Source organism: Paramormyrops kingsleyae, chromosome 10 (assembly GCF_048594095.1).
Source record: "Paramormyrops kingsleyae isolate MSU_618 chromosome 10, PKINGS_0.4, whole genome shotgun sequence".
NCBI lineage: Eukaryota > Metazoa > Chordata > Actinopteri > Osteoglossiformes > Mormyridae > Paramormyrops > Paramormyrops kingsleyae.
The window spans coordinates 22,970,014-22,997,401 of NC_132806.1; the positions used below are offsets into that span (position 1 = coordinate 22,970,014).

Sequence of the window (27,388 nt, forward strand, 5' to 3'; positions counted from 1 at the left end):
GCCTCCAAGGGATAGCCTTGCTAGGCTGAGGAAATGTTTCCTTCAAATCACAGATGACTTTGCCTTGGGATGTTTTTTGGGCCTGGAGGAATTCCATTGTGTCTAATAAAGCTTTTGAGGAATCGACATACTAGTACGTTATTGGCTATAGCAGCAAAAATGGAATGTTTGCAGTGACAGGTTACAAGTTTGGCTTGATGATCCAGTGAGAACCTATTTTACAGGTTTGATGGGCTACATATCAAATGAGAAGAATTTTAAAAAGATACAGAATTTAAAAATTTGTTCACATTTTGAAGACATATCGGAACTGTTAAGTAATGCTCTACAATTAGGTGCCCAAAAAGGTTTTGCCTTCAGTCACAAAATTGGTCTTTTTTGTGTAAATTATATAACTCCAGAAATGTATGGTGGGTCTACATCTGGTTATTATCCCTCATGTACTCTTGCTTAGTGAGAAATGCTCATGACTGTCACTGATCTCTCACATGGCCTCCCTGATTGGCTGACGGTTTCCATAGTACAGCCCACCTCCCTCTCTTAGCTGTGCCTCTGTCTGGTGCTGCAGCTGGTGAAGGTTGGCTCACATTCAAGAGCATCCAATGTAACACTGTGGATCCTCTTTCTTTGCCATACAGCTCTCCATTGGTGTGAACACATTTCCTGAAACAGGTTGTGAATATATAGGTAGCTATTAATGAACATTTTAGTAATAAGGAAATAACTGGTTCATTTTTCATCTATCCCTAACCTGGACAACTGAGTTGCATATAGGTGGTAAGTGAAATTTTTCAATTATTTTTATATACTGCAAAAGAGAAATTTCAGAATGAATATACAAATTATAAACAATACATCTGAGTCTGTTCTAAGCCTGCAATTTAATGCAACCTTAACTTTGACTCAGTTAACATTATATATGTAAACGTGTACAAACCTTTATTGATGTAAATTAGAGAGCATTTAGTAGATTTAGTAAACATCACTTTTATTTCAGTTTTGACACTTGAAATTGTAAGAGAATATACAAAGCAACACAACTGAATTGTATTTTTATCGGAAAACTTTATAATCAGTCATGTATATTACGTATATTACAAGTGGGGCATGTTCAGTATGACAATTTGCAGATAAAATCAACTGATATGAAGGTTCATTAAAATATTGGCAGTGGTGGAAAACCCACTGGCAATGCATGGATGACGTCTCTTTAATCATTTATCTCCCTCACTGGAGAAAATGCTGAGGGGCTTTGGTTCCAGTATAATAACGTGCCATTCATAGCCTGGGATTATTACTATGGGCCAAAGACTTCTTAATGATAGCTTGGGAATGGAAATATTTTATTATACCACAAAAACACCGACATAAAGTGTTTTTTCTTTTTCTTTTTTACTGTCAGAATACAGTTCTTTTGTAAGGTGCTTTTGTTAAAGACAATAGACAACGTGCTTTTAAATTTGCTCATTAGATAGTTCATATTTTATATTTGTTTTATGTTTATTTTATAAGGTTACTTAAAAGTGACTTGTTTTTATGTATATTACTTTGAAGCTGTGAGTTTTCACTCTCTGAATTTGAGAAATTAACATAATCAAACAGTAAGTGTTTAACTGAAGCTATTGGTGTCTCTTTCATTTTTGACCACATTATATAAATATTGAATATTTTATATTACTGGAATCATTAGCTCATTTAATCTGTATTGTGGCAAAAATAAATATTTCATATTGTTCCGAAGTAAGAAATTTTTACTCCAGTCTGTTTACTAGTAATATCAGCAAATTTTATGCTGCATATGTCAAATTTAGCCATCAGTCAGGAATACACCAGTTAATTTATACCAGCAGTCTGGCTTCTTCAAGGTTGACTAGACTGGTAGATACAGTGGCTAACCTAGTCTATTAAAGTATAAAGTCATATCTTTAATCATTTTTCCAATAGATTTTTCCTGATTGCATGGACAAGTGAACCATTCATGATTGTTATCAAAGGCGAAATCGCTGCAACACTGTAGCGTACCCAGCATATTGAAATTCATCAAGTTGATCACTCCAGCTACATCACCAGCTACATCGCCGTTGTATATCGACCAAATAAGGACATAGCCATGGCTAGCCTGAGCTTTTTCACCAATCAGACTGTCACCAATATGACTATAAAGGGGCCCAGCCATGCTAACAAAAGTGCCAATGAGCCCAGTTTTACAGACTATGACTGCCGGTCCTTCTCGTACGCTTTGCTGATGCTGGCTGGTGGCTACATTTTGGTCATCCTCGTAGGACTCTTCGGAAACATATGCCTGATTCATATAATTCGGTTGAAAAAAGAGACGCACAATGTCACGAACCTGCTGATCGCTAACCTGTCCCTCTCAGACGTGGTCATCTGCACCATGTGCATCCCTTTCACGGTGGTATACACCCTGATGGACTACTGGATCTTTGGGGAGACCATGTGCAGGGTCAGCAACTTCGTGCAGTGCCTCTCCGTCTCCGTGTCCAGCTTCTCCCTGGTTTTAATTGCCATCGAGCGATATCAGCTCATCGCCAAGCCTCAAGGTTGGAGACCTAATATCTCACAGGCCTACTGGGGAATCACCTTCATATGGTTGGGCTCTGCTACCCTGTCGGCGCCGTTCTTGGTGTTCTATCATCTTACAGATGAGCCGTTCAGGAACATCTCCCACAGTTTCTACAAGGATAAGTATGTCTGCATAGACAGCTGGCCATCTGAATGGAGTCGGCTTGGATTTACCACCTGCCTGCTCGGGGTGCAGTATTTCGCGCCGCTCTGCTTCATCTTCATTTGCTACGCCAAGGTGTTCGTGTGCCTCCGCCGGCACAGCGGCCTTCGGGAGAGCGAGTCGAGGCTGAGCGAGAGCAAACGAATCAGCGCTATCCTGGCCTCCATCGTGGTGGCCTTTGCGATCTGCTGGATGCCGCTCAACATCTTCAACCTCATCTTCGACTGGCACCACGAGGCTCTGCTTAGCTGCCACCACAACTTACTCTTCACCTTCTGCCACCTGGTGGCCATGGTTTCCACCTGCATCAATCCGGTCTTCTACGGCTTGCTCAACAAAAACTTCCAGAAGGACCTCAACAATATAATGCGCCAGTGGAAGTGTGACTCAGGCCCAGAGGAGTATGAAAACATCAGGATGTCCCTCAAGCACAAAGAAACTTCTCAAGAGACTGCTGAAGGTCAACACTGATGACAACCCAGCTTGATGTCCTAATTCTCTAAGCAATAAAACACTTCAAAAGGCATAATAACAACATAAAAACTAATTCATTTTCTCCAACAAAAGAAATCTAATTAATCTTTAAAGCCATTATCTCGATAACTAACATTGGGTTCATTATTATACATCCTCTTCACTTTGACCATGCATTAAATGGAATATGTAATATATGTAATATATTTCTAGAATGTTCTAAAAAAATAAAGGTATATTGGAAGAGGGACATAAATGAAAAATGAAACATGTATAAAACGCTTGAAAGAGTATGAATAAGCAGCAATGACTCAAGAAGACTCTAATTAAAGGTGAACGTGAACGTAAGAGTCTGTGAGAATTTACATTAGACAGGCAGTAGACTGAAAAGTTACAGAAACATATTAGTTTGCAATTGGATCTATCCAACTGATGGTGTGTGTGTGTGTATATATATATATATATCTTTCCACACTTCCTGATTAAATGCTGAATTATACTCCAATAACAGTGCATTCTGTCAAGCCAAAACATACATGCACATGCATTTCTTTAACTTCAGTTAGTGTTTACAGATGTTTCCTCTTGGTATTAATATACTGCTCTTATTGTCTTGATGGCCTAACAAGGACAAAGAATCATGTTCTGGGTTCAGCTGTTGTTTATAAAAACATACAAAAATTTATACCTTGTAAAAAAAACTGAATGTATGAACACATGAAACATGTCTGAATTTCACGTTATGAGCATTTCTCCAGTGTCTCAATGTTCATGTCATTGTTTATTGATAAATATGGGGAAAAATTATGTGTTTTAAATAGCTGTTAACTCTGCATTAACTAATGTAGATATGTCAAATGAAAAAATGCATTTTATAAGCTATTACGAATGGTAAGGTATTCATGGTCATAATTAAAGTATTTAAGGTGGATTCATCTGTAAGTTTCCAGCATACAGTAACTAAGTATTGATTAAAATATATATAAAATGCAGCTAAATCATTGTACTTCATCCTTGTTATTGCAGTTAATGCCTTTAAATATTATATGTACAAGCTGGTACAATCTATGCCAAATCAAACTGTTGTTCTATGCTTGTAAGGGTTTTATTCGCTTGTTCATTGTCGTGCTGTTGTAGTATCATGTTGGAGTCAATAGGAAAGTAATAATACAAAGGTTGTAATTAGTCTGCGCTTTAAATTTCCACGAGTAAACGGTCACAATAAAAGTTACCTTTGCTGCACGTTGACGTGGCTCTAATTGCTGCTGTGCCTCTGGCAACTGTAATATAAAAGACATTCTAGGGCCCCTGACCAAATGTCACCTTGGGCCCCCCTATCCCCTTACATTATAATTTTATCATTTTGCATATTCAAGGGCCCCTGTAAAGTGCTGGGCCCCCTGGATCTGCCAGGGTACCCATGGCTCTCCAACACCTTTGGGTGCAAAGCAGGGAACAACCCAGGTTGGGGCACAACCAATCACAGCACTTATGAAACTTTTCCTTACTAAATGGATTCATGCACATGGAACCGCTCAAGTAGTATTACAGTTCCAACAGCGAACTGTGACACACTGTCACTATAACAAACTGCCACTATAACAAACTGCCACTATGACATACTTTCACTAGGATGACAATTAATACAGCTTTTGCAGAACCTTGCTGTTGAACTCACTTTTTGTAACATCAGCATCACCTGTATTACGCAAACCTTTGTTTATCCATAAGTATCATAAAGCTTTTGCCGGTTCCCATGCTGGCCCTCAGCTTATGTGCTCTGACGATATGAAACATTTCAGAAACCAGCTTCTCTGTGCTAATAAAGCCAGAGTAGCTCCATTGGGACAGCACTGGGAAGCACAAATATAATCAGCCAGGTTTCTCTGCAGGACAGCCATCAAAGGTCCAGCGGACTTGGCGTCTAATTGAAGTGCCTGACCTGAGATTCGTGTTAAAACTGGTGTTAAAACACTGAAGCCCTTGTGTTCCTATTACAGCAAGTTCACCTAACAAGACCGATGTGATTTTTAGCCAGATAAGGTTTTTTTTCCCCACAAAGGCAGCAACAACACAGAGCCTGGAGTTACTATGATAACCTTGTAAATCCGGTTCAGAGCCCTTGAAATGTATAACATTTATATGTATATGGATATTTAACAATTAATTTAGGTACCATTTCTATTGCAGAACTACATTTTTATACTTCTCACTGATGGAAAAAGTTCCCTTTTTCATGTAGCACCACCAAACAGCAAAGACAAGTCACTCATCCTCTCAGAGTATCTGTATGTGTTTTAGTCTGTGTTCATATTAATCATCTCTGTATGTATGTATACAAAACTTTTGTCTTTCTTCCTTATTTGCTGCCATCTTGGCCAGGACTTCCTGGAAGAATAGATATTGTATCTCAGTGGAACCTTCCTGGTAAAATAAAGGACAAATAAACAAACAAACAAACAAATAAATAAAGCAGTGAACTACAGCCAAATATCAGACATCCTAGAGACTTACAGTGAAACCATAGCAACCTTCCAGGCTTCAAAACTGACAGATTATTTTTTTTACTCATTATTACTCTATTAGAGTTTTATGTTCTGTGCTTCTGCCCGCAGGGTGCATCTTACCTATGCAAATATTTATCAACAACAGCAGAGAGAATTGCAGCCTTAAGGACGCAAAGAGAATAAGCGTCTTTTTTCATTTTAATTGAGCACCTTCTGCTCCCTTCATTTACATTCCCTTTTACTACCCTGAATAAGGTTCCTTTTTTCTTTCGCTCTGGGAAGAGCTTCGCCTGTTCAGAATATTTTTTATTACAAAACAAATTGAAGTGTAAAGAATATAGTTATTGAACAGTCGTGTCATATGTGAAAATGAAAAATTGGTACGGGTTTCAAAGAGAAACCGGTATTGTCACTGTAAACGTGAAGAAGCTGGGTAATCTGAGCTTTCTTTCATGAAGAACGGTTGACTTTGCCCTCAAGGCCCCCTCCCACCCCCCCGCCGACTCTGGCAAACACCCCGAAACGCACACACTCAAATTGGCAGACTCCTTCACACGCGGATTCACACCGTTTAACCCTTCTGTGGGATGCCCTATGCAGAGCCCCCCAGGAGGGCCAGGGTCTCCTGTCTGTTGCTAACGGCAGCGCTAACCTGGCTAGACCTGTACCGAGCCGTGCCGCAGTCAGCCCTTATGTTTGTGCTTCTCTTTTAGCTCCATGTTTATCTGTGGAAAATGAGGCACATCAGTCTTCTCTGCCACAAATGTCTGGGTTCCATTGCCGTAGAAACAAAATGCTCCATAATGCCTTTTCTTCTGCCTTGTCCTGTTTCTGGTAACAGCTGTACGAGCAAATATGAAGGGAAGCACAACAGAACAGGGATACTTTATTCACCCACGTGGGAAAATCACATTTTCACCTATTTTATCTTAATCTCCATGAGACGGCAAAGACTTTTTTTTTGCACATTGTTCAAGAGCCCAGTGGAGACATTGCTCTTTCCTCCGCGGGATTTGAACCAGTGAGCTTCCAGTCAATGCATTAGTCTCAACATGCAGAGCAATGCTCATTACCATTCCGTAAACGCGGAGTGAACGTACCACGGGTGTATCCAAGACCCCACATACACTCAGTGACCAGTTGTTCAGGTACCCCTACATAGTACCGGGTAGAACGTCCTTTTGGTAGAACCACTTCTATGGAGGACAAGTTGTGTGCTCTGAGATTCCATTCTGCCCATCACTGTTATCCCGAGCTGCTATTTTTGCAATTCTGACCTGTTAGCTCTAACGAGACTGGCCATTCTCTCCTGGGCTCGCTCATTAACACAGTGTTTTCGGTCAGAGAAATATACCTAACTGGCTGTTTTTTGCTCATCACACCATTTTCCATAAACTCTCGACACTGTAGGGTGTGAAAATCCCAAGAGGCGGTTGTTTCTAAGATACTGCAACCACCATATCTGGCAGCACCACTTATGCTACGTTTAAAATGACTAAAATCAGGCGTCTTAAGCTCTAACACTTAGTCACACAGTAAGTGAACCTCTTTAACGTGTGTGCTGCACATATTCAGTTGCAGCTACATGATTTAATGTTTCTGTTTACAAACAGATATATCTATTAATCTCGTCACTGTATATAAACTGTATATTGGTTAACCTCATTCAAATCTCAGTGGTGTGGATTTGTCGGTATGCACCTCACTAATTATCTAATGAAAAATCTATTGTTTGGTACATAGAGGCACTCACCAGGTTAAGAATCCTTATGAATGTACTGCCATAATGCCAATATAAAAAAGCTGGTGAGATACATATGGTTCTTAATACGAATGCGCACACTACTTTGTGATGCTCATGAAAACATTGCATGGTTTCAGTGCTTCGTTGATTTTAGGTACAATACAGTACTGTATTTAGTTACTTTCATTATTAATGCAGAATAATTATTATGTGTATATGTATTATATAATTTTTTCTGACTTTGACTTAAAGACAGACTTAGGGAACAGATCTCGGGGTCCTTGAAATCATCCTAACTTACCCTCCCCCCGCCCCCCCCCCCCCCCCTTACAAGATAAAGCCACTCCGTGTTTTACTAGGCAGGACATGCCTTCCAGTATTCCTTTCTGCAAATGTTTCTGTCACAAAAGGTGGATATTATTTACAGCATCAGTCCATACAATAGTCTTGCTTATTTTGGATTCCCGGAACGGCATGGCTGCAGGGGTGTCAGGGCCATTCTGGTTACGGATGGCAGTGCCGGCCATCACCATGCCACAGCCCCAACTGGCCACAGCTGGGGGCTAATAAAGCCTCCCAACTGCAGCCACTTTCAGGCCCGCAGCCTGCACTTTCAGGTGAGGCTATGAGGAGAGGCAGCGAGAGAAGAAAAGGGCCAGCTATCTGTGCTCCACACTGGGGCTTCATTTAGAGCACACCCCCCTGCAATGTTACATCTACGCCGGCACCCCCACGCCAGCGCTGAGCAGGCTCTCATCTCCCGACAACTCCCTTACTTCACATGATTTATTTGAAGCATTTTTTTTCAAGTCTCGTTACATGTATTTGGAAAGTGCATTGAAATTTTTGAGCTGCATTTGAATGGGGGGGGGGGGGGGCGGCATTGCTATTTTGGAGTTTCGCACCTCTGGATAGATTTCTGCCTAAGTAGCGCCCCTGTTTTGCCAGGTGGGCCTATGCAATCATTTGTCCCTCAGGACAACATCGGTGCAATACAACACAGTGCAGCATAAGAATAAAGACACATAATAATAAATAAATAAATAACAAGTAGTGCAACAAACATTTGTTGTTCATTTTGATTCCAGGACACATTCATATATTCAGCAACTCCTTTATATAACTCAACTTAACATTGTCATTTCACCATTAACTTTTGGTGAATGCGGTTTCATTCTACCCCCTGAGACCCCCTGAGACCTAACCCATTCATTTATGTCCATTGTGGTGGACATTTTGTTTATCTATCTTTTAACTGATGTAAGGAAACATATTTATTCCTTTTGTACACTAAAGAGGACATGCTGTGAAATTAAAAATAAAAATAATTTGTAAGATGTCTTATTTCCTCCAAAGACAAATAACCTACAACTCAAGGACACTTTGTTCCTTCGGTCTGATAATGAGAGTCTGCAGTCTTTGAATGGACAAATATGATCTTTTTCCAGATTTCATCGCCAGTCTTAGTTACATTAAGAGCTAGACAATTGGTCTCATAGTGGGAAATAAATCCCAATTAACCAATCCACAGAAACCGATATAAACGAGTCTATGAAAATAATCTATTTTAGCAATGTGTATTTAGCAATATATTCTACATGGATGTACTGTATATATGTACATCCATGTAAACAGCCTCATATGTATATGAGGGTGTTTTGCTATTTAGTTTGTTTTGTCTATTCAATGGGTTTTGATTTGTCAAGCTAAGAAAGTCACATGACTTTTCTTTAATATCCAGGTATTATTAGGTATTATTCTTCAAAAATCCAGAAGCTTAAGTTTCAGACTCCAGTGACTAATGGGCAACAGCACATGCATTGTTTTATGTATATTTTGAGCATTTATTGTAATGTTATGTTTGGTTATCAGGACATTTCACTTCATTTGTCTTTTTGTTTATTAAAGTATGCACAGCTGACAGGCTGGTGTTTATAATAAGAAGAGTTCTATTAAATTTCTACGAAATGTTGGTCATTTTTTCCACAGATCTTCCATAGAGGAAAATGTTGGGTGTTTAGAGGACAACATAATCAGAACAACATATGACAAAGGACTTTAATTTAGAAGTAACTGAATCACCAGAACAAACACTGCTACGAAGATGAGTCATATTAGGTTGGATGCCAATTAGCAGTATTTATCAGCTATAAAAGATGCCTGATAATCAGCACTTTGATAAGTGAGTTTTCAAAGCAACATGCAGCAGCTGGCAGAGGTCTATAGAGGCCGACCAATTAGTTTGAACTTCAGGTGCATGGAAATAGCAATATTATTTAACGTGGTAAAGAGAGCTCAAACGTCATGTGAGTGTGTGCTGAACTCAAACAGCAACAGCAAAGAGGGGCGACAATCACAAGATGAGGCTCATTAATAGATGTAGACGGCCACTAACTGACAGCTAGTTAGCGAGGTACATAAAGCAAAAGTACGGCTATGAAAATTACCACAAAAATGAATCAGTACTTCTGGGCACAAAGACACATAACCTGCTGTAAGGAGCACAAAGACTGAAGCCCCAAAGGAAAAAGTAAAAAATGATAGAGATCCTAAGGACAGACGGAGAGATGGGATCTTATGGACAGACAGACAGACAGACAGAAAGACAAATAGATAGGACCTTACAGGACTAGATGTACACTATGGTGTAAACACTGTTCCTTCATGATTTCCCCTTAAACAAAGTCAAGTCTGGTTTCATGAGCAACCGGATAAATTCTAATGTTTTTTATGACGTTTCAATACTGGATTCAGATTCAAAACACTGATGCTTGCATACAAAGCCAAAAATGATCTGGCTCCATCCTACCTAAAAGACCTCATCACACCCCGCACTGCACCACGATCTCTCCGATCCTCCAGCACTGCTCGACTGGTCCCACCACCCCTCAAGGCACAAGGAAGACACACCTCCCGGCTCTTCTCTGTTCTGGCACCAAGTTGGTGGAATGAACTCCCCCCTAGATGTCTGAACAGCTGAGTCACTGAATGTCTTCAAAAGACGACTTAAAACACACCTTTTCCAGAAATACCTGAAATAGCACTTCTGGCATTATACTTTCTGGCATTCCTAAAAAAAAAAAAAAAAAAAAAGCACTTTTCCAACAGAGTATTAGATCGATGGTATTCATAGCCTTGGTTTTATTGAGCTAGTATTGGGAAAAATTCATTGTAGAGTCTTAAAGCACTTATGTAAGTCGCTCTGGCTAAGGGCGTCTGCCAAATGATGTAAATGTAAATGTAAATGACGTTCTCAATCTATGGATTTCAACTTCAGTCGACCTTTACGGGAAGTTTCAGAGTTCAGAGTAAAATTCTACTTCCTTCATCTCTTACAGACCTGGAGGTTTGAAGTATGGTCCAGTATCATGACCGCCAGTTCAGGGCTTGTATGACAGTGTTCCAAGAAGGACCGAAGGCAAACGGGGGCCCTACTCCTTATTAGGTCATCATGTATATACCTACTCCTTATTAGGTCATCATGTATATACCTACTCCTTATTAGGTCATCATGTATATACCGTTATGTGTTTCCAGTATTTGCTCCACCCCCATATTTATACCGAGGATGAGCTGATGTTATTTTTTAAATATACATAATAGCTTTTCATCCTGAATTCAATCCCTGAAAGCATGGGGCACAAGGGAACATCCTAGGCAGGATGGCAGTCCATTGTAGGGCAAACACACAGAAAAGCACAAATGATGGCCAATTTATGCACTCGTGGATTATTTGAGCTGTGAGAGCAAACTGCAGTAGTCAGGAGAGAGGGTGCACAACATGGGGAGGCATGTGACCTCAAGGCACGGTGTGTGTCCAGTGCGCCACCTAAAGTACATATGCATCTAATTGTGCTTGTTGTAAAATAAAAAGCATAATTTAAAAATTAATCAATAGATCCATTAGGTGCATTATGAAAATACAGCATACCTCAGATTATAAGAAAACAGCCAAGTTTCCTTTGTTTCCCTGAGTTCAGGTTTCCTGGGATGATTTGGCCCTTTTGCTGTGTTCTTGCCCTTCATTAAACATCACAACAGAAAGCCTCTCGCAGTTCATTCTCAGGTGCTGGGTGTTCTAGTAAAACGGCTTGCTGTCTCTTTTTACTGACTCTCACTTTGCTTTTTCTACTCAAAGACAACTGTGCAAAGAAAAAATAGGAGACGTTTCAACTGGTGTTTCAATTGTTTAAATGGCTCAAGGGTCAGGAAGCACACAAATTCTGATTACCGTTGTTGTCAGGAAGCTTAGGCAGCAAATAGCTGGTTTGAATTAACCAAAATTTCCTGACCTATTTAGGGTACAACTGGCTAGAATGAAATACAGCAACCAGATCCCATTTCGCTTTTGCTAAAAGTTCAAGTTTCTGGTTCATCTGGCTTCTCTTTTTCCATTCCTTTTTTCATATTTTGAATATTTCGTGTATTGCATGAATAAAATATTAAATATTATTTGTGGCATGTATACTGTTGTCAGAATCTAATATAGCAGGGCAAGAGCCGGCGATATGTGGACCGCATTTTCACTGTTGATGATGTTGTTGTTAACCCAAAAACAGAACAGTCGGATTCATGCAGAATATTCCACATTATTCCGTAACTCAATATGTCGCCTACAGGATCATTTCTTGTGAATAACAGTTCAGTAAAGGCATAACAATTCTTGAAAAATGCACATCACAAAATGTGGAGATGGCCATAAATATCACTTCCTGTCCGCCACATAGGACTTTATTGCAAGCGATGTATCTTCATACACTGCGCTGGGAGACCACACAGAAAAGAACAGCTTCACTTTCATACACTGCGCTGGGAGACCACACAGAAAAGAACAGCTTCACTTTCATACACTGCGCTGGGAGACCACACAGAAAAGAACAGCTTCACTTTCATACACTGCGTTGGGAGACCACACAGAAAAGAACAGCTTCACTTTCATACACTGTGCTGGGAGACCACATGTAAAAAAACAGCTTCACTTTCATACACTGCGTTGGGAGACCACACAGAAAATAACTGCTTCATTTTCATACACTGTGCTGGGAGACCACACAGAAAACAGCAGCTTCACTTTCATACACTGTGCTGGGAGACCACACGGAAAAAAACAGCTTCACTTTCATACACTGTGCTGGGAGACCACACAGAAAACAGCAGCTTCACTTTCATACACTGTGCTGGGAGACCACACAGAAAACAGCAGCTTCACTTTCATACACTGCGCTGGGAGACCACACGGAAAAAAACAGCTTCACTTTCATACACTGCATTGGGAGACCACATGGAAAAGAATAGCTACATTTTCATACTCTGCTGTGGGAGACCACACAGAAAAAAACAGCTTCACTTTCATACACTGCATTGGGAGACCACATGGAAAAGAATAGCTACATTTTCATACTCTGCTGTGGGAGACCACACAGAAAAGAACAGCTTCACTTTCATACACTGTGCTGGGAGACCACACGTAAAAAAACAGCTTCACTTTCATACACTGCATTGGGAGACCACACAGAAAAGAACTGCTTCATTTTCATACACTGTGCTGGGAGACCACACAGAAAACAGCAGCTTCACTTTCATACACTGCGCTGGGAGACCACACGGAAAAAAACAGCTTCACTTTCATACACTGCATTGGGAGACCACACAGAAAAGAACAGCTTCATTTTCATACACTGCGCTGAGAGACCACACAGAAAACAGCAGCTTCACTGCTTGCAGTCAGCATTTAGTGTGGCACAATTAATGTGATAGGTATGTAATAACTATCTCTTTATAGTGATTATTCAGTGCAGTCTTTGTGTGTGTATATATATAATATTACATATACTAACAACACTTTATTGATCCCTAAGGGGAAAGCCTTTTTGCCCACCCCATCATACTCACAAGTGAGAGCAGGCTTGACAGCCCCCAGCAGCAGTATCCTAGGAGACAAGGTTTAAGGGCCTTGCTCAAGGGCCCTCAGCCACATGACTATTCCACTAAAGCTGGGCTTGAACCAAACACCATCAGGTCACAGGTCCAGAGACTTAGGCCACTGAGCCATTGTGAAGTACTCTACAGCAAGGTGACAAAATCAGTGGTGGATCAAGATGGGCAATTGCCCTGGGCAGCCCCCCCCCCCCTCACCTATCCTCACATGAGTGAAACTCATTTACTAGCTATAACATTCATACATTCATACATCCATTATGTACTTGTCATTTCACAGTTTGCCACTTGGTAATCTGGCAGCTATGGTCCAAGTATTAGCAAATGTTTTGAGAGTCACAGATCAAGCACAGTGATGTTGATGAAGCCTTATTTCACTTTATATCAGTTTTGATTGAGGGCTTAACTGATTCAGGAATGTGGAGTAGTGTGGTCACTAATGAGCACTTTGCTTGTCATACTTCACTTTGGTTCACTTTGGGCGAAATCCCATGCAAACCTATTGAGAACATGCAAACCCACAACCCCAGACATGTGAGGCTCTGCTAACAGGCAAATAGCACATTACAGTACAAACACACAGCTGTTGAGAAGTAGACTAGGCATACCTGTAGCTATGCTGAGCTTCCATTGGCTGTAGCTATGCTGAGCTTCCATTGGCTGTAGCTACTGTATACAGAGCCTCCATTGGCTGCAGCTATGCTGGGCTTCCATTGGCTATACCTATGCTGAGCTTCCATTCGCAAATCAAAACAACTTAATGATAAGAATGTTAAGAACATTCAGGGAACATAGAGACTAGTGGAGGATTTCTTGGAAGAGATGGGTCTTGAGGTGTTTCTTGAATGTGGAGAGGCAGTCTGATGACTGGATGCGGTTCAGCAGCTTTTTCCACCATCAGGGAACCACACATGAGAATTTCTTAGGACAGCAGCAGCCAAATGTAACAGAATATAATGGTAAACCAAGGTAACCAGCCCAGATGTATATAAATCGGAGACATTTATCCTCAAGTCTTAATTGTATTATTACATTAATAAGACACACAACTTTTTATGTCATATGTGTAGCGCTAAGTAATTTATTAATTAGTATATTCAAAACTGTCTTTGTGATTAACAGCCTGTTGTAAATGTCTTAACACATAAGAAGTAATCTACCAGAGCTCCCACTATGGAGAATGACTTCTGTCCAGATATCTGTCCTTTTTTTATTGAAGCAAAAAGTAACATCTGACACAATAATTCAGTTTGGTTTTACATGAATTGACTTCGCGTCCCATTCACTGGATGGGATTGGCTTGTGAGGTGAGGTTTAAGACCATCACTGAAGTTTTTAATATCTCTTTACCTTCAGTACTTTCTGTGATAATCAGGTCTGTTTTAAAAAAATATTCTTTCTATTAAGAAATACTATAAAATCACACATGAAATAACCTCTTCCAGTGCCTCTAATATCTGACTGCCACCCTTTGTACTTTTTTGAAGCACTGACATTGCTATCAGCTGGTGTGACACAAAGTATTTTTTCAAAACGGGGATATTAGTCCCATTTCTCAAATTTCACACATTTTCCTCTGACAGTTCTACAAATGAAAAAAAAAAAACACCAGTACTCCAAAGGTATAATTTAGACAGATCTTCTCTGAGAACTTGAAACCAGCTGTGGTTTGCATGTACTGTATTATAATCAATCTATCAGCCAATCAATCGGTTAACTGAAAGTTGCTCAATTTGCTATTATAAAGCCAGTGACTGACAGCAGGAAAAACAACCGCTACAGTTTTGTGTGGGATCTGTAATGAAAGGAAAATACGAATAGAAAGATCGCATAGACATAAAAAGAATACAAAAAAAAAACCAAAAAAAAAAACAAAGAGACAAAACTTACAAAAATGCTACAAGAAGCATCTAACTGGTTTGAAATATCAAAACCCATAACAGGGTTGTCAGCTTTGGTCAGCCGGCTGGAGTGAGATATTTTCAGTTCGAGATAAGTCTGCACACACATTTACAATAGTCTGTAGGGTTTGCAAACTACCCCAACGCTTTCTATGTAGCTAATTTTATGTTTATAAAGGAATAATATAGATTTGCCGTAAGATTTCTTGAGATTCTGAAAGCGTGAGTGCAAGATGCCAGAGAGTTGGCAATCCTGCCATAATATGATTTACATGTACGTGCACAGTACGTACTGTGATCATTACCTGGATGGAAATATAGGTAACTTTATTGTAAACATTGTAATGTTTTAAAACTGAATGTGTTGAACTTTATTTACATATGGCAGTGATTTAACCTCAGGATAAAAATGGAAACGGGTATCTAATATAAATCGGTGTGCAATTATTGTCTGATTCATATTTAAAACTGAATTAAACCGACCTTTCACAACCTGTGACAGACTGGGATTGCATTCTGACATAGACCCGTCAGATAATTAAAAAGCATACAGATAGTCCTATAAAAGGGTCTTTGGGCCAGTTGGTTGTATAGCTTGCTAATTACTATTAGGTAGCTATGGAAGGTAATTAACTGACAACTTGATAAAAAAAAAAACTATCGAGTAAATAAAAATGTCTCTGCCACTGGGTTATTTATTCAGTCACTCTGGTAGACACTCGATCGGGACTTATTTTATATATGTTTAATTCTTTTTAATGATGATGAACGGTAAATTTATTAAGGTTCACGCTGTCACGGAAACCAGACACATTTCTGTTCAGTGGTTAACAGGCATCTCAAATCACTATTGTTGTCTTCATAACCGCGTTCCCTAAATCACTCCATTTATTGTTTGTCTTTGGGTTTACTGGTAACAAATCAAGGTTTTTTTTTAAGTATAGGCCTAAGCATTTTAAGTGCGTCCTGTATGGGAAAGTCTCCAAGCCCCCTCATCGCCTCCCCGACCATGACAAACGTTTAGAAAATTATATTGTTTTGTATACGGTGTTTTCCAGCCCCCGACGATTTATATCGATATTATACAATTTCTTTTTCACCCTCCAGTACAATAGGTGGCAGTATATACCTCGTCTCCAAGTCTTCATATAAAAAGAAACAGTCGATTACAATTTCTATGGTACATTCGTCTTTCAGCAAGACACAAAAGGACGGGGTTGCCAAATCTCGTCCAGTAATGCTTCACCTATCGATTTAGTCTGATTAAGGAGTTTTTCCGTTATGTTTTAATCACAACACTACATATTCACACATCAAATACACAAGCGATACATGCAGTAAACCTTAAACAACGTTGTGTCTGTAACAAATCACGGCGTCTCTGCTCACATCTCACTGGCGTTGAAAAGAAAAAAAAGAAATTAGAGAGAAAAGAATGCAATCGCCAAACGGTTATATATATATAAAGTATAATATATATGGAAATGGATGCGTGTATAGATCAATTTGCTTGCAGTTATGGAATAATGATCTTTAAGGAGCTTGGTAATTTTGCTCAGGCTTTGTTTTGGCGGGATGAAATCCGCAAGCTGACCTGGCAACCTGGCAGACGCGGTTTAGTTGAAGCGCAGCCTCTGGGGTGCCTTTCTTCCATTAAAGCGCCGGCCATGCAGCCGGAGGAAGGGGAAGTCAGCTTGCTTTCACCTTAGCTACCGCCGCCGCGATTCGACATCTGCCTACTCTGCTCATCACCGATTCATTATCTCCTTATTCGCCGTCGCATCATAAGAAAATAACAACTTTGATTCCTCGCGTTGCGTTTTTTTCCCCCTCCTTCACGTCGATTAAGGAAGGTATGTCGTTTTGATGATGAATAGGGAGCCATTGCTGTTGTGTAGCTGTGTATCCGGTGCACTTTTAGCGTGCTTAGCTTACGCTGCAAACTCGGCTGCCGCTTTACAAAGAAACTGGGTTATGTTACTGCAAACGATACTTTGTGTTAAGACTGGATTTTTAATCGTGGGCTAGCAATACATATATTTATTTAGTAACATGTTTTCAGCTATTTGCCGTTCTTAGATGGCTCATGTTAACGAGTTAGCCGGAGAAAAGAGAGTGGTTATCCCGGTGGGTCACTTCGTTAAAGATAATGATCCGCATTGTTTAGTGTAGCCAGACAAATTTGCAAGGTAACCGAAAAATCATATTTTTGTCTTATTGTTGACGCCGTGGTGCTTAACTTAAGTTCAGTATTGCACAATTATCTTACAATGGAGACGTGCTTTAGAATGCATTTTTTTATTTGGATGTATTTTCACGGATTATAGCTTATAAAAATTGAACGTTAATTCTGGTCCTCATTTGCTTTAATTCTACAGAATTAAAGTTTCGCATAGATATTTTCCCAGACTTGCTCTTTGCGTATCTTTTTTTGTGAGAGATGATAAATTGCATTAAAGCTTATGATGAATTTAGTAAAAACACAAATTTTCAAGTATAAAAAATGTCTTCAGGATGCAAGGAAACCGAGAGCCCCGACCCGAAGAGCAGAGTTATGGATCTGCCAGGCCGCCAGGGCCCCTGTACCAGCAGAATAAAGGGGCGAACCGCAACGGGCAGCATGCAGAAAACGCCAAGTCGACTAACGCGAGTAAGCGGCATCCTTACCGGGGACGGCAAAATGCACCGCCACTCCAAAGTTGTTGCACACACTGATAATTTTATACATTTGCCTGTTACTCACTTAACATTTACTAAAAATACTCAGTATCTTTTGCTAACAATTTTACAATATGTTCGCCATTTGAGTACCTTTATTAAAAAGAAAATGTCATGTCTTTGCATCAAAGTAACCTCCCCTAGCAGTTATAACAGCAGAGAAAATTTGAATTCCTTTTCACAAGGGATGTTAAATGCTGCTCTGTTTCATGGGGTGAAACGGTTAACTAGTGCATTTAAAGTTAAAGGACAGTCTAGAATGTGACTATGCCATCACCATACAACCAGTTAATAGGATGTCAGACATGCACTGTTATATTATATTTCCATGTTATAGAGGAAACTTGTTTTATTTGACATTTATACACTCAACAAAGAAGACTATAAATGGAAAAGTGGTAAAGACCTGTGGTAGACAAAAAATATGCTGATGTCATTTCTTCATTTCTTTACACCAAGCTTTAACAATAGATCTGCAGACCTTCAAGAAACCTGGAGAAAAGACTTATACCCAGCGGAGCAGGCTGTATGTTGGTAATTTACCAATGGGGGTGACTGAACAAGAGGTGGAGAAGCTGTTTTCAAAGTATGGAAAACCTGCAGAGATATTCATTAATAAGGAAAGGGGATTTGGCTTTGTCAGACTGGTAAGTGGTCTACAGTGGTCTTTTTTTCCTCCTTGTGTTTGTACCTTGGGTATTTATTACTGATAATGTTTAACCTTATCCTTTCTGTAGGAGACCAGAACCTTGGCTGAGATTGCGAAAGCGGAGCTGGACGATACAAACTTTAAGGGCAGGCAGCTTCGCGTGCGCTTTGCCACTCAGGGAGCTGCTCTCACCGTGAAGAACCTGCCGCAGTTCATCTCCAACGAGCTGCTGGAAGAGGCTTTCTCCATCTTCGGCCAGGTGGAGAGGGCTATCGTCATCGTGGACGACCGGGGCAGGCCCACGGGCAAAGGCATCGTGGAGTTCACCAGCAAAGCACCCGCGAGAAAAGCCTTGGATCGATGCGCGGAGGGGGCTTTCTTGTTAACTGCGTAAGTTCAGCGCCTTCCTTGTGAACGATGTCGTCCGTGTGAGAGCGCGAAGTCTCCAGGCTCCGGTTCCAAGAGCCGCAGCAGTTATATATATATAGAACTATTTGATTGGGTTAAACTGTAGGGTAATACGAATAAATGTAGCATTCTGTGGCTTGACTTTGGACCAATTATGGATCAATGCCTAGGAATGCACAAAACTGGTATGTAAGTATGCATTCGTCGTATAAAGTGATACGTGCCAAAGTTCTTGTAGCAGTACAGATGGGTAACTATGTACATTTGCTCTGCTACGACAAGAAATTAGCATGCATTTTAAACTTTATACGGCTCATTCATACTTTGAATTGCACATAAGAATGCATTTGCGCTGCTACTTAAAATTGGTGCAGGTATCGTTCTATTTTTATATACTGTGTATGACAAATGCGTACTTGCGTACCAGTTATGTGCATCCCTGCCCATACCGCTAGTATTTGGTCTGCATCAGGAGATGATGGACGGGTTGCTGTTGCTTGCTTTTGAAGATCTCCAAGGCCGATTACCGTGGAGCCAATGGAACAGTTCGATGAAGATGAAGGCCTGCCTGAGAAGATCATTAACAAAAACCAGCAGTTTCACAAGTCAGTGCCGTGCTCACTCGCTCTCGTCACGCTCTGTCCCCCTCTTGCGGTTCAACAAAGGTGACGGTTTAATGACGTTACAGTACCCGTTAAATGGGTGGAACTGGCTAGTGCTGTACGTCTGTCTAAACCAGTGCTTCTCAACTGGCTTAATCTCAGGACCCAGATCCTTGGACATTAAGTTGCAACCCATATTTAAAAAAACTTTACAGCAAATTTATCGCACAAAAAATAAACATAGTGCAGTAAGAGAAGCACAATGCAAAACCAAGAAAACATTACGGAAAAAAAACTTTTTTTTTTCTCTAATTGCACACTCCGTGACTTAATGAAAATGGACTCACTTTTGGCTCAAGACCCACCAGTTGAGAAATGGTGATTTAAACTGCATATTTCAAATGAGCTTACTAATTAGTGGTTTTAAAATGGAGGTAAAGCCAGCAGTACAATATCCTTGAGATTGCGCCGTGAAATTCTCAGTTCTGCAGTCAGCGTGAGATCTCAGCCATCTGTATCGCAGGAGGGGGGGGGAATAATGGCTGTGCACCGTGCCCCGCAGGGAGCGAGAGCAGCCCCCGCGCTTTGCCCAGCCGGGGTCATTTGAGTATGACTTCGCGCTGCGCTGGAAGGCTCTGCTGGACATGGAGAAGCAGCAGCAATCGCAGGTGGACAGAAACATCCGGGAAGCGAGGGAGAAGCTGGAGGCGGAGATGACGGGGGCACAACACGAGCACCAGGTCATGCTGATGAGGCAGGGTGAGTATGCAAGGCGGGGGGGGGGGATCATTTAACGCTAGGTGTGTGGTAGGCTTTATTGAGTGCACCCCCAGCTGTCTTTATGGCAAAAACAAACGGGCTCTTTGTCATCGCCGGATTTACATTTAGCATATTTGGCAGATGTTTTTGTCCAAAGCAAGGTAAGGCAAATAGCACATTGGAAACGTGCTTTGCGTCGACTAGGCATAACTGTCTTGGCTGTGCTTGCAGGTACAAGCGTTAGCAATATTTGGAGCGAAAGCTACACATCATCTTCCAAACAAAGCAAGCACTAGGCTTGGGTAGTATCATCTGTGTTTTCATACCATCTTACCTTATATACAGTTCAGCCCGGTATATAAAAAGTTTGTAAATCACATAGGCTGCTGTAAACTCTGCAATCAGCCTAATCGGGCTCAGCATTGTGGACGCTTGGAGACAAGTCCTTGTTGAAGAGTTAAAGATCACGCTTCATTTATTGACACCTCTCCACTGATTTGATATCACAGAACACGCCATGTAAGCACCCCCTGGGATCTATGGGAAATGTAGTTAAGCAATTTACTAACAGTAGCATAAAAGTGAACACGCAAGCTTGGACAAAATTGCTTTGAATTATATTAAATATTAGTCTTGCTCTCAAATGGTCACCACAAACAAATTTTTCTCTTCTACTTCGAAACGATTCTTCTTTTGGCCCCGTTCCCTGTTTGTAATTACATTTAATTTAGTTTATTTTCCATCAGTAAAAAATAAATAGTTGCAGCTTTTGTTCCGGATATCTTTATTCACGTGCGCAGAATGAAAATTAAATGGGCTGACTGGCTTACCTTTATCATTGGGGAGAAATCCAAAATACTCCAAAATACTCCCACATAGGGGCAGTACCATTTTTCTTTTCTTTGTTTTTGTTTACCTAGTCCTGTGTTATTGCTATCGCTCGCAGCAGCCATCGTTTTCACCAGTAGGTTGACCTCTGGTGACCCACGCCGTGCGCTACAATACATCACCTCAAGAACCGAATAAGATCATTCACTGACCAGCAATGCGACACCTGAGCTTTCAGGGAATGTAAAGAGGCATCAGGCCAGTAGTGGATGGCTGGTTGTGTACATAACTTTCGCGGGAATTTAAATATTAGTGATTGAATAAAGACAGCGGCCCTTCTTGCCTGAAATAGGCTTCAGGACGAATGGCCAGGATTAACAGCTGGAAGATGGATCAATGGCTTAAGGCAGTGGCATTTTATTAAGTTCTGTGAAATTTTTTGGCTCCTAAGACACAATTTTAAATAAATGAACCGATGTTTGTAATATAGCTGCACAATAATTTTGATGATGTGATTAATTGGCCACAAATGTTTTTAAAGGATGCTGTTTATTTTCATGTAACCAGATGATTTTAAGGGAGTTCCAGTTTTCATAGCCCTATTACAATCGTGTATCAGTGATGCCTGTTACAGAATAATGACGTATCTATGGCTGTGAGTCTATCAAAACGGTGTCACAACACAGTTAATTATCAGTTTTGGCATAATAAGCGGGACCAAAGACATAAGCTACTTTTTCGATTGTCATTAAAAGACGTAGATTCTGGCACTGGTAGCGCAGCTTAATCAGATTTTCACTCGGTTGCTGGAGAGCTACTCTGAATGTGTCTGCTAAATCCGCACTTTCTCTGTCCTCAGACCTGCTGCGGCGGCAGGAGGAGCTGCGGAGGATGGAGGAGAAGCAGGAGATGCAGAAGCGCAAGCAGGCGGAGATGCGGCAGGAGGAGGAGCGGCGACGGAACGAGGAGATGGCTCGCAGGCAGCAAGAAGGCTTCCAGGGCTTCCCCGAAAACGTGAGGCGCTCGTTAGTCAAAGCCAGGCTCCGCTGTGTAGCGTTTCAGTGCGCAGGTTACAGTGCTAGCAAGTTATAATGAAGTAACACTAGTGATGGACAAAATGATGCTTCGTGAACCATTTGCTGTGTTTTTTTTGACCCCACTAGATGGTTCAAAAAAGGGCTCAAAGCATGCCCCAAAGCAAAACAAGAGCGCCATCTAGTGGGGACAAAAAAATACTACAAATGGATCATGAGGCATCATTTTGTTCAGCACTAAGTAATGCTTATTAAAGGTGTATAGTTAACCTGCAGTGATGTTTAATAGTATGGCTGCCGCGGGAGTCAAAATTCAGATGAAGTCCCTCCACTTAATCAGTGTTACATATGCTCATAATTTTAAAAAAGTTTCTCTATTTAGTTGTTGATCCTACAAGGGTGCCAAGCTTGGAGATGTAGACACATTGCTTTAGTGCCTCAGTTATTATGGTTTGCTTGTTTAATTAAGGCCATGTTATAGCTTTGCATTATATTCACTGGAGCAGTTGGTGTAGATGCTTTGCTCAGAAGTGCAATTGCTGAGTCCACTCCCTGGTAATTGTATCGGCTCATCTCACTCCCATTTACCATGTAAATGTTCATGTGCAACATACATAAATATCTAGAGTGAAGTAATGGCATTTATGTTTTTCCCCTCAGAGACAGCAGGAGATGAGGATGCACATGGGAGGTAAGCAGATGCGTGTTCACGGTGCCCTGGCGACCCGCCCGCAGCTTCTGATTCTATTTGTGAGAGTCTTAATGGCGTTAATCTCTCCAGGTCCAGGAATGGGACTGAATAGGAGCTCGATGGGAGGAAACCCCCTAAATGCTGGACCGCAGAACATGCCGGCTGATTCGAAACCCTTAATGGTAACATCACCGTCCTAGTGTAATGCTTTCAGAAGTCTTCTGTGAATCCTTCAGGAAGAAAGACTGGATGTATTGTAATTAGGGCTGGGCGATGATATATCGATAATATATTGCGCATGCACAATAATCACTTGGGTTTCACATGTAGTTATTAACTGACTTCAGTTAAATGATGTCCATGAGCATAATGGCTTTTAAATTTAAAGAGATGGCTTGAAGTTTTTTTTTTTTTTTTTTTTGCTTTTTTGAATTTAAGTAAATATGAATATGTGATGTGAAGGTGCCAAATTTAATGTACCGCTGTAAGAGTTGGAATTGATATTGACGCCTTAAGTTGCCCTTTGGAATGAAAGCATCTTTTGAAAATGCTTGTAGGAAATGTAGCTGATGTGTCCAGGCTGCTGAATTTCCCAGACTTGATACTTATCTCTCCTCCACAGCACAACAGCTTCCCCATGGAGGGGGCTGGAAACAGCGCTATGATGGGGGCCATGCCAGGAGCCATGCCTGGCTTTCCCAGGGCCCCCCCCGGACCCACAGACTTCAAGCGCCCCAGATTTTAGGAAATGCTCACCATACACTTCTTCATTCTCAATTTTACAAATATTTTTATACATCCTTTTTATACAGGGTAAAATTTTATTTGGCTATTGGAAGTGACTTTTTCTTTTCAGTCCTTTATGAACAGTCTTGCGTTGGGTGTTTTTGTTTTACACCTTTAGTTTAGAGCTAACCTTTTATTCTAACATTTTTTGGTTTGTAGTAATTTTGTACATCTGAGTAGTCCCCCAACCCCCAGATATCATACACATTCGACTGACCCCCATGCCCCCACAGAAAATAATAAAATTGCCTGTCTAGTGTTAAATGTTTTGATGTATATTACAAGTGGTACTCTTTCCAAATCTTGTATTTCTCTAAATAAACACTGGATGGTAGTAGTGATTCACTAATACAATGACACAGGTTGTATTATAAAGTCAAATATGACAGTCCAGGATTTCTTAATCTTGGCTTCTGTGTATGTCTGAACATTAAGCTTCTTAATTGTGCTTGATCAACCTGTAACAAAATACTGATCCTGATCTGATTTAAGATGTGTTAAAAATTAGAGAATTATGTTTGGTTTAATAACCATCAAGCTGAAAAACTTGATTTATGATACACAGACAAACTAGTAAACATTTAGTTTGCAAGTTACTTCCTTGTCTTTGGGATGTCTTGGTGATTAAAATAATGCTGATTATTCTGGCTTGACACCTTTGCCAAGCAGAATTTAGGAACTCCGGTCTGACACGAATCGGGACACCATGCTTTCAGGGTCGAGAATGATCCCACGACACTAATCGGGTGATTACACTTTCTTGCATGTTTAGATTGTACCAAATGTGGAGTATTTTTTAATACTCCACATTTGGATTAATACTTCATAGTATGAAAATAGTTTTTCAAAACAGGTATAAGATGTAGGGCACAGAATTAACATCACTGTTCTTGTCTGCTTTTGGAATGATCTGATTGTGGTTTTGTGGTGATACTTTTTAATAACAACAATAATAATTGATACTTGTTCTCTGTAGTTGAGAGCAAGCTGGTTGCTAAGGGCAGCCATGCATAGCAGTGCCCAGGGGGTTAAGGTCCTTGCTTAAAGACCTGTAGATGTGAAGAGGCCAGGCTTGAACTGGTGACTTTCCAGTCACAGAACTAGATGCTTAGCCCACTGAGCCGCACGCTGCCCCCATCATTAATTAGGAGCGTCTCTGTCTCTCGGATCACATACGGCTAGAATTTATGTGTATCACCTATGCGTCCTTTAACATGTCACATGTCAGGTTCCTTTATACCATATACGTGTCCTCTGATTTGTTGAATCAGTGACCAGTGATTAAAAAAAACATTCAGCTCTGGCTATATCCAGGATTAGAGTAACTACAGGTGAAACTGATACCTGGTATATTTCTGGACAAAACTACAGGCTCAGAGTTAGGCATGTTACACATTCTTACATGTGCAACTCATAAGGAAAAGACATTAGAAACCTAACAGTAAACAAGTGCATTTAAAAACTTCTGGTCAGTGAGTTCAGCTGGGGATGGAATGAAAATTATAATTCCTTTAAAAATAGCTGTCAAAATTTTTATTTGAAGTGCCAACGTGAGTTACAAGTATTAACTTGTGTTAGTGAGCAGTACAGTAGAGAAGATCCTTGCTGAGTTTTACTGTGACACTAGAAGAGGACACAGATGTTCATTTAGGTGATGGACTTCCCCGTAGGTCTGTTAGAGAATACAAATAAATCAAATTAAAATGTTGCTCACAACTAATCACAAAAACGCACATTTAACGAGTCCGCGTAGGTAACTTTGGACCGATTAGCCAAGCATTGTATGAAATGATTATGTGTATACAGGATTGGAACTAAAGAATTTTTGCTACTGGTCATCTGGGCTAGTTCAGTAAAACAAACAAAAAAATGTGCTAGCCCACAATGTACAATGCATATTCAAGCGTAAAGTACAATCAAAGCCATTACATCTTTGCATTACATTAACAATAATAAATGACCATGTATCAAGTTATTTTCAGTATATCATTTATTAATTTACATAAAAATGTACTTATTCAGAGCACCACATGGTAAGAAGGTCGGTAGGCTACATCACCAGTCATCCAGCTATCCAAAAATATCGCATCCTTGTCATTTTAAGTGAACATTAGGACGCATCGGCGATACATTAAATCTATTTTTCCCTTTTTTAACTTGGACGTTTTGCACAAATTTTCTAACCAGTCCTGTATAGATCATTTTACAATTAACATTATAATTTACTGAAATAGCCTACCCTTAAATGAATAACGTAGTTTTATCCAAAATTGCTACCTCTAGTAGCAAACGGTTCAAATGCAAGAAAGCTTCTAACTTACACGTCACGTGTTCTTTATGTCTTAAAGACGTTATACTATACTTGGGGAGAAATGTCATTATATCCGACCCAGTTCACACGGTGGCGCCATTTCCATGTTTCTAACCATAGTTTCTGCAATCCATAAAGGATGAATGAAGGCATTCGCTCCGGGGATGTTTGATGATTCAACAAGACATTAAGCCGCGCAGAGCGACGGCAGCATATGGACCTTATGACTACAAAGAAAAAGGCTTTCAGATACGCGAACGCTGAAATTACACATCAAGCTAATAAATGATTTAATATCAGTGAGATAGGTATCTTTAATTGAAAAAAAAAACAGTTTTGGATAGAAGTCCCTGTTATTTGTATACAAATATGATAAGAATATGTATTTATTTATGAACATCCAAATACACATAGCATCAAACTTACTAAAACATATCTGGTTTGTAAAAACTATTGAAGCCTAAATTATATAGCTTTTAATACAACACACATTGCTATTGGTGTTTGTAGATAATTCTACAGGCAATAGTACAAAACGTAGGCTCGACTTTGATAGCGTTTTGCCTCAGTGTATACCTAAGAAAATCTATAAGAAATTACAGAATGATTAGATTAGTGTACACATTTTAACCGCTGAATTAGTCAAAATTAAGACACATTTTTATTCCACTGACGGGTCACACTTACACAAATCTCCAAAGACTGCTACTGTACATTGGCTGTGATGTCATGCATATTCAATGCAAGTGTGAAAAAGAATAAAACACAATCTCGGACTTGTCTCAAAGGTCGACGCACGTGTATCTCGTACGCACACAAAATAAAATACGCCCGGTTCACACTGACAGCTCTTGTGAGTGAGAGCATGAGTGCCGTAGATGCACGTTGTTCCACACCTCCGGAAAGCCTTCAGCGGTTTTGGACACGAGATTGCTCTGTAGGATATCTCATCTCTATTCTATTTCTGAAGAAGTAGAAATTACCACCCCCTCATGCCTGCGTATCGGGGGGAGAAGACACTGATGAGGAAAGCTACATAGATTTTTTTCAATCATGATTAACACACCACAACTCATTACTTTTCATTCAAGTTTGCACCCAAATGGATTTTTTAACTCAGTGCGTAACGACAGACTGGATACATGATACATACAGGGCGCTTTCGTTAAGGCACGAAGTACCGTGCAATCGGAAATGCAAGGACAAAATTAACAACTGCAAACGTCTGGATAATTAATTATTTCCCGTGCTTTAATATTTTAAAATGACGCCAAATTAAAAAAAATCACAACT

The 27,388-nt window shown here is 40.2% G+C and overlaps 2 protein-coding genes across 2 annotated transcripts; both read left to right on the top strand.

Annotated features, from left to right (window-relative positions):
• The first annotated feature begins 495 nt into the window (after positions 1 to 495).
• LOC111859889 (neuropeptide Y receptor type 6-like) lies at positions 496 to 4,428 on the top strand. The gene is made up of 2 exons (XM_023843024.2): positions 496 to 777; positions 1,945 to 4,428. Exon 2 carries the CDS (start codon positions 2,111 to 2,113, stop codon positions 3,215 to 3,217), a length of 1,107 nt encoding a protein of 368 aa, XP_023698792.1. The 5' UTR covers positions 496 to 777; positions 1,945 to 2,110; the 3' UTR covers positions 3,218 to 4,428.
• Positions 4,429 to 16,942: 12,514 nt separating this feature from the next.
• Positions 16,943 to 24,380, top strand: LOC111859897 (non-POU domain-containing octamer-binding protein-like). Its single transcript, XM_023843036.2, has 10 exons — positions 16,943 to 17,162; positions 17,823 to 17,959; positions 18,487 to 18,674; positions 18,765 to 19,066; positions 19,594 to 19,689; positions 20,249 to 20,445; positions 22,133 to 22,287; positions 22,968 to 22,998; positions 23,089 to 23,180; positions 23,621 to 24,380. The coding sequence occupies exons 2-10, from the start codon at positions 17,824 to 17,826 to the stop codon at positions 23,741 to 23,743; spliced, it is 1,320 nt and encodes a 439-aa protein (XP_023698804.1). The 5' UTR covers positions 16,943 to 17,162; position 17,823; the 3' UTR covers positions 23,744 to 24,380.
• Positions 24,381 to 27,388: the final 3,008 nt, after the last annotated feature.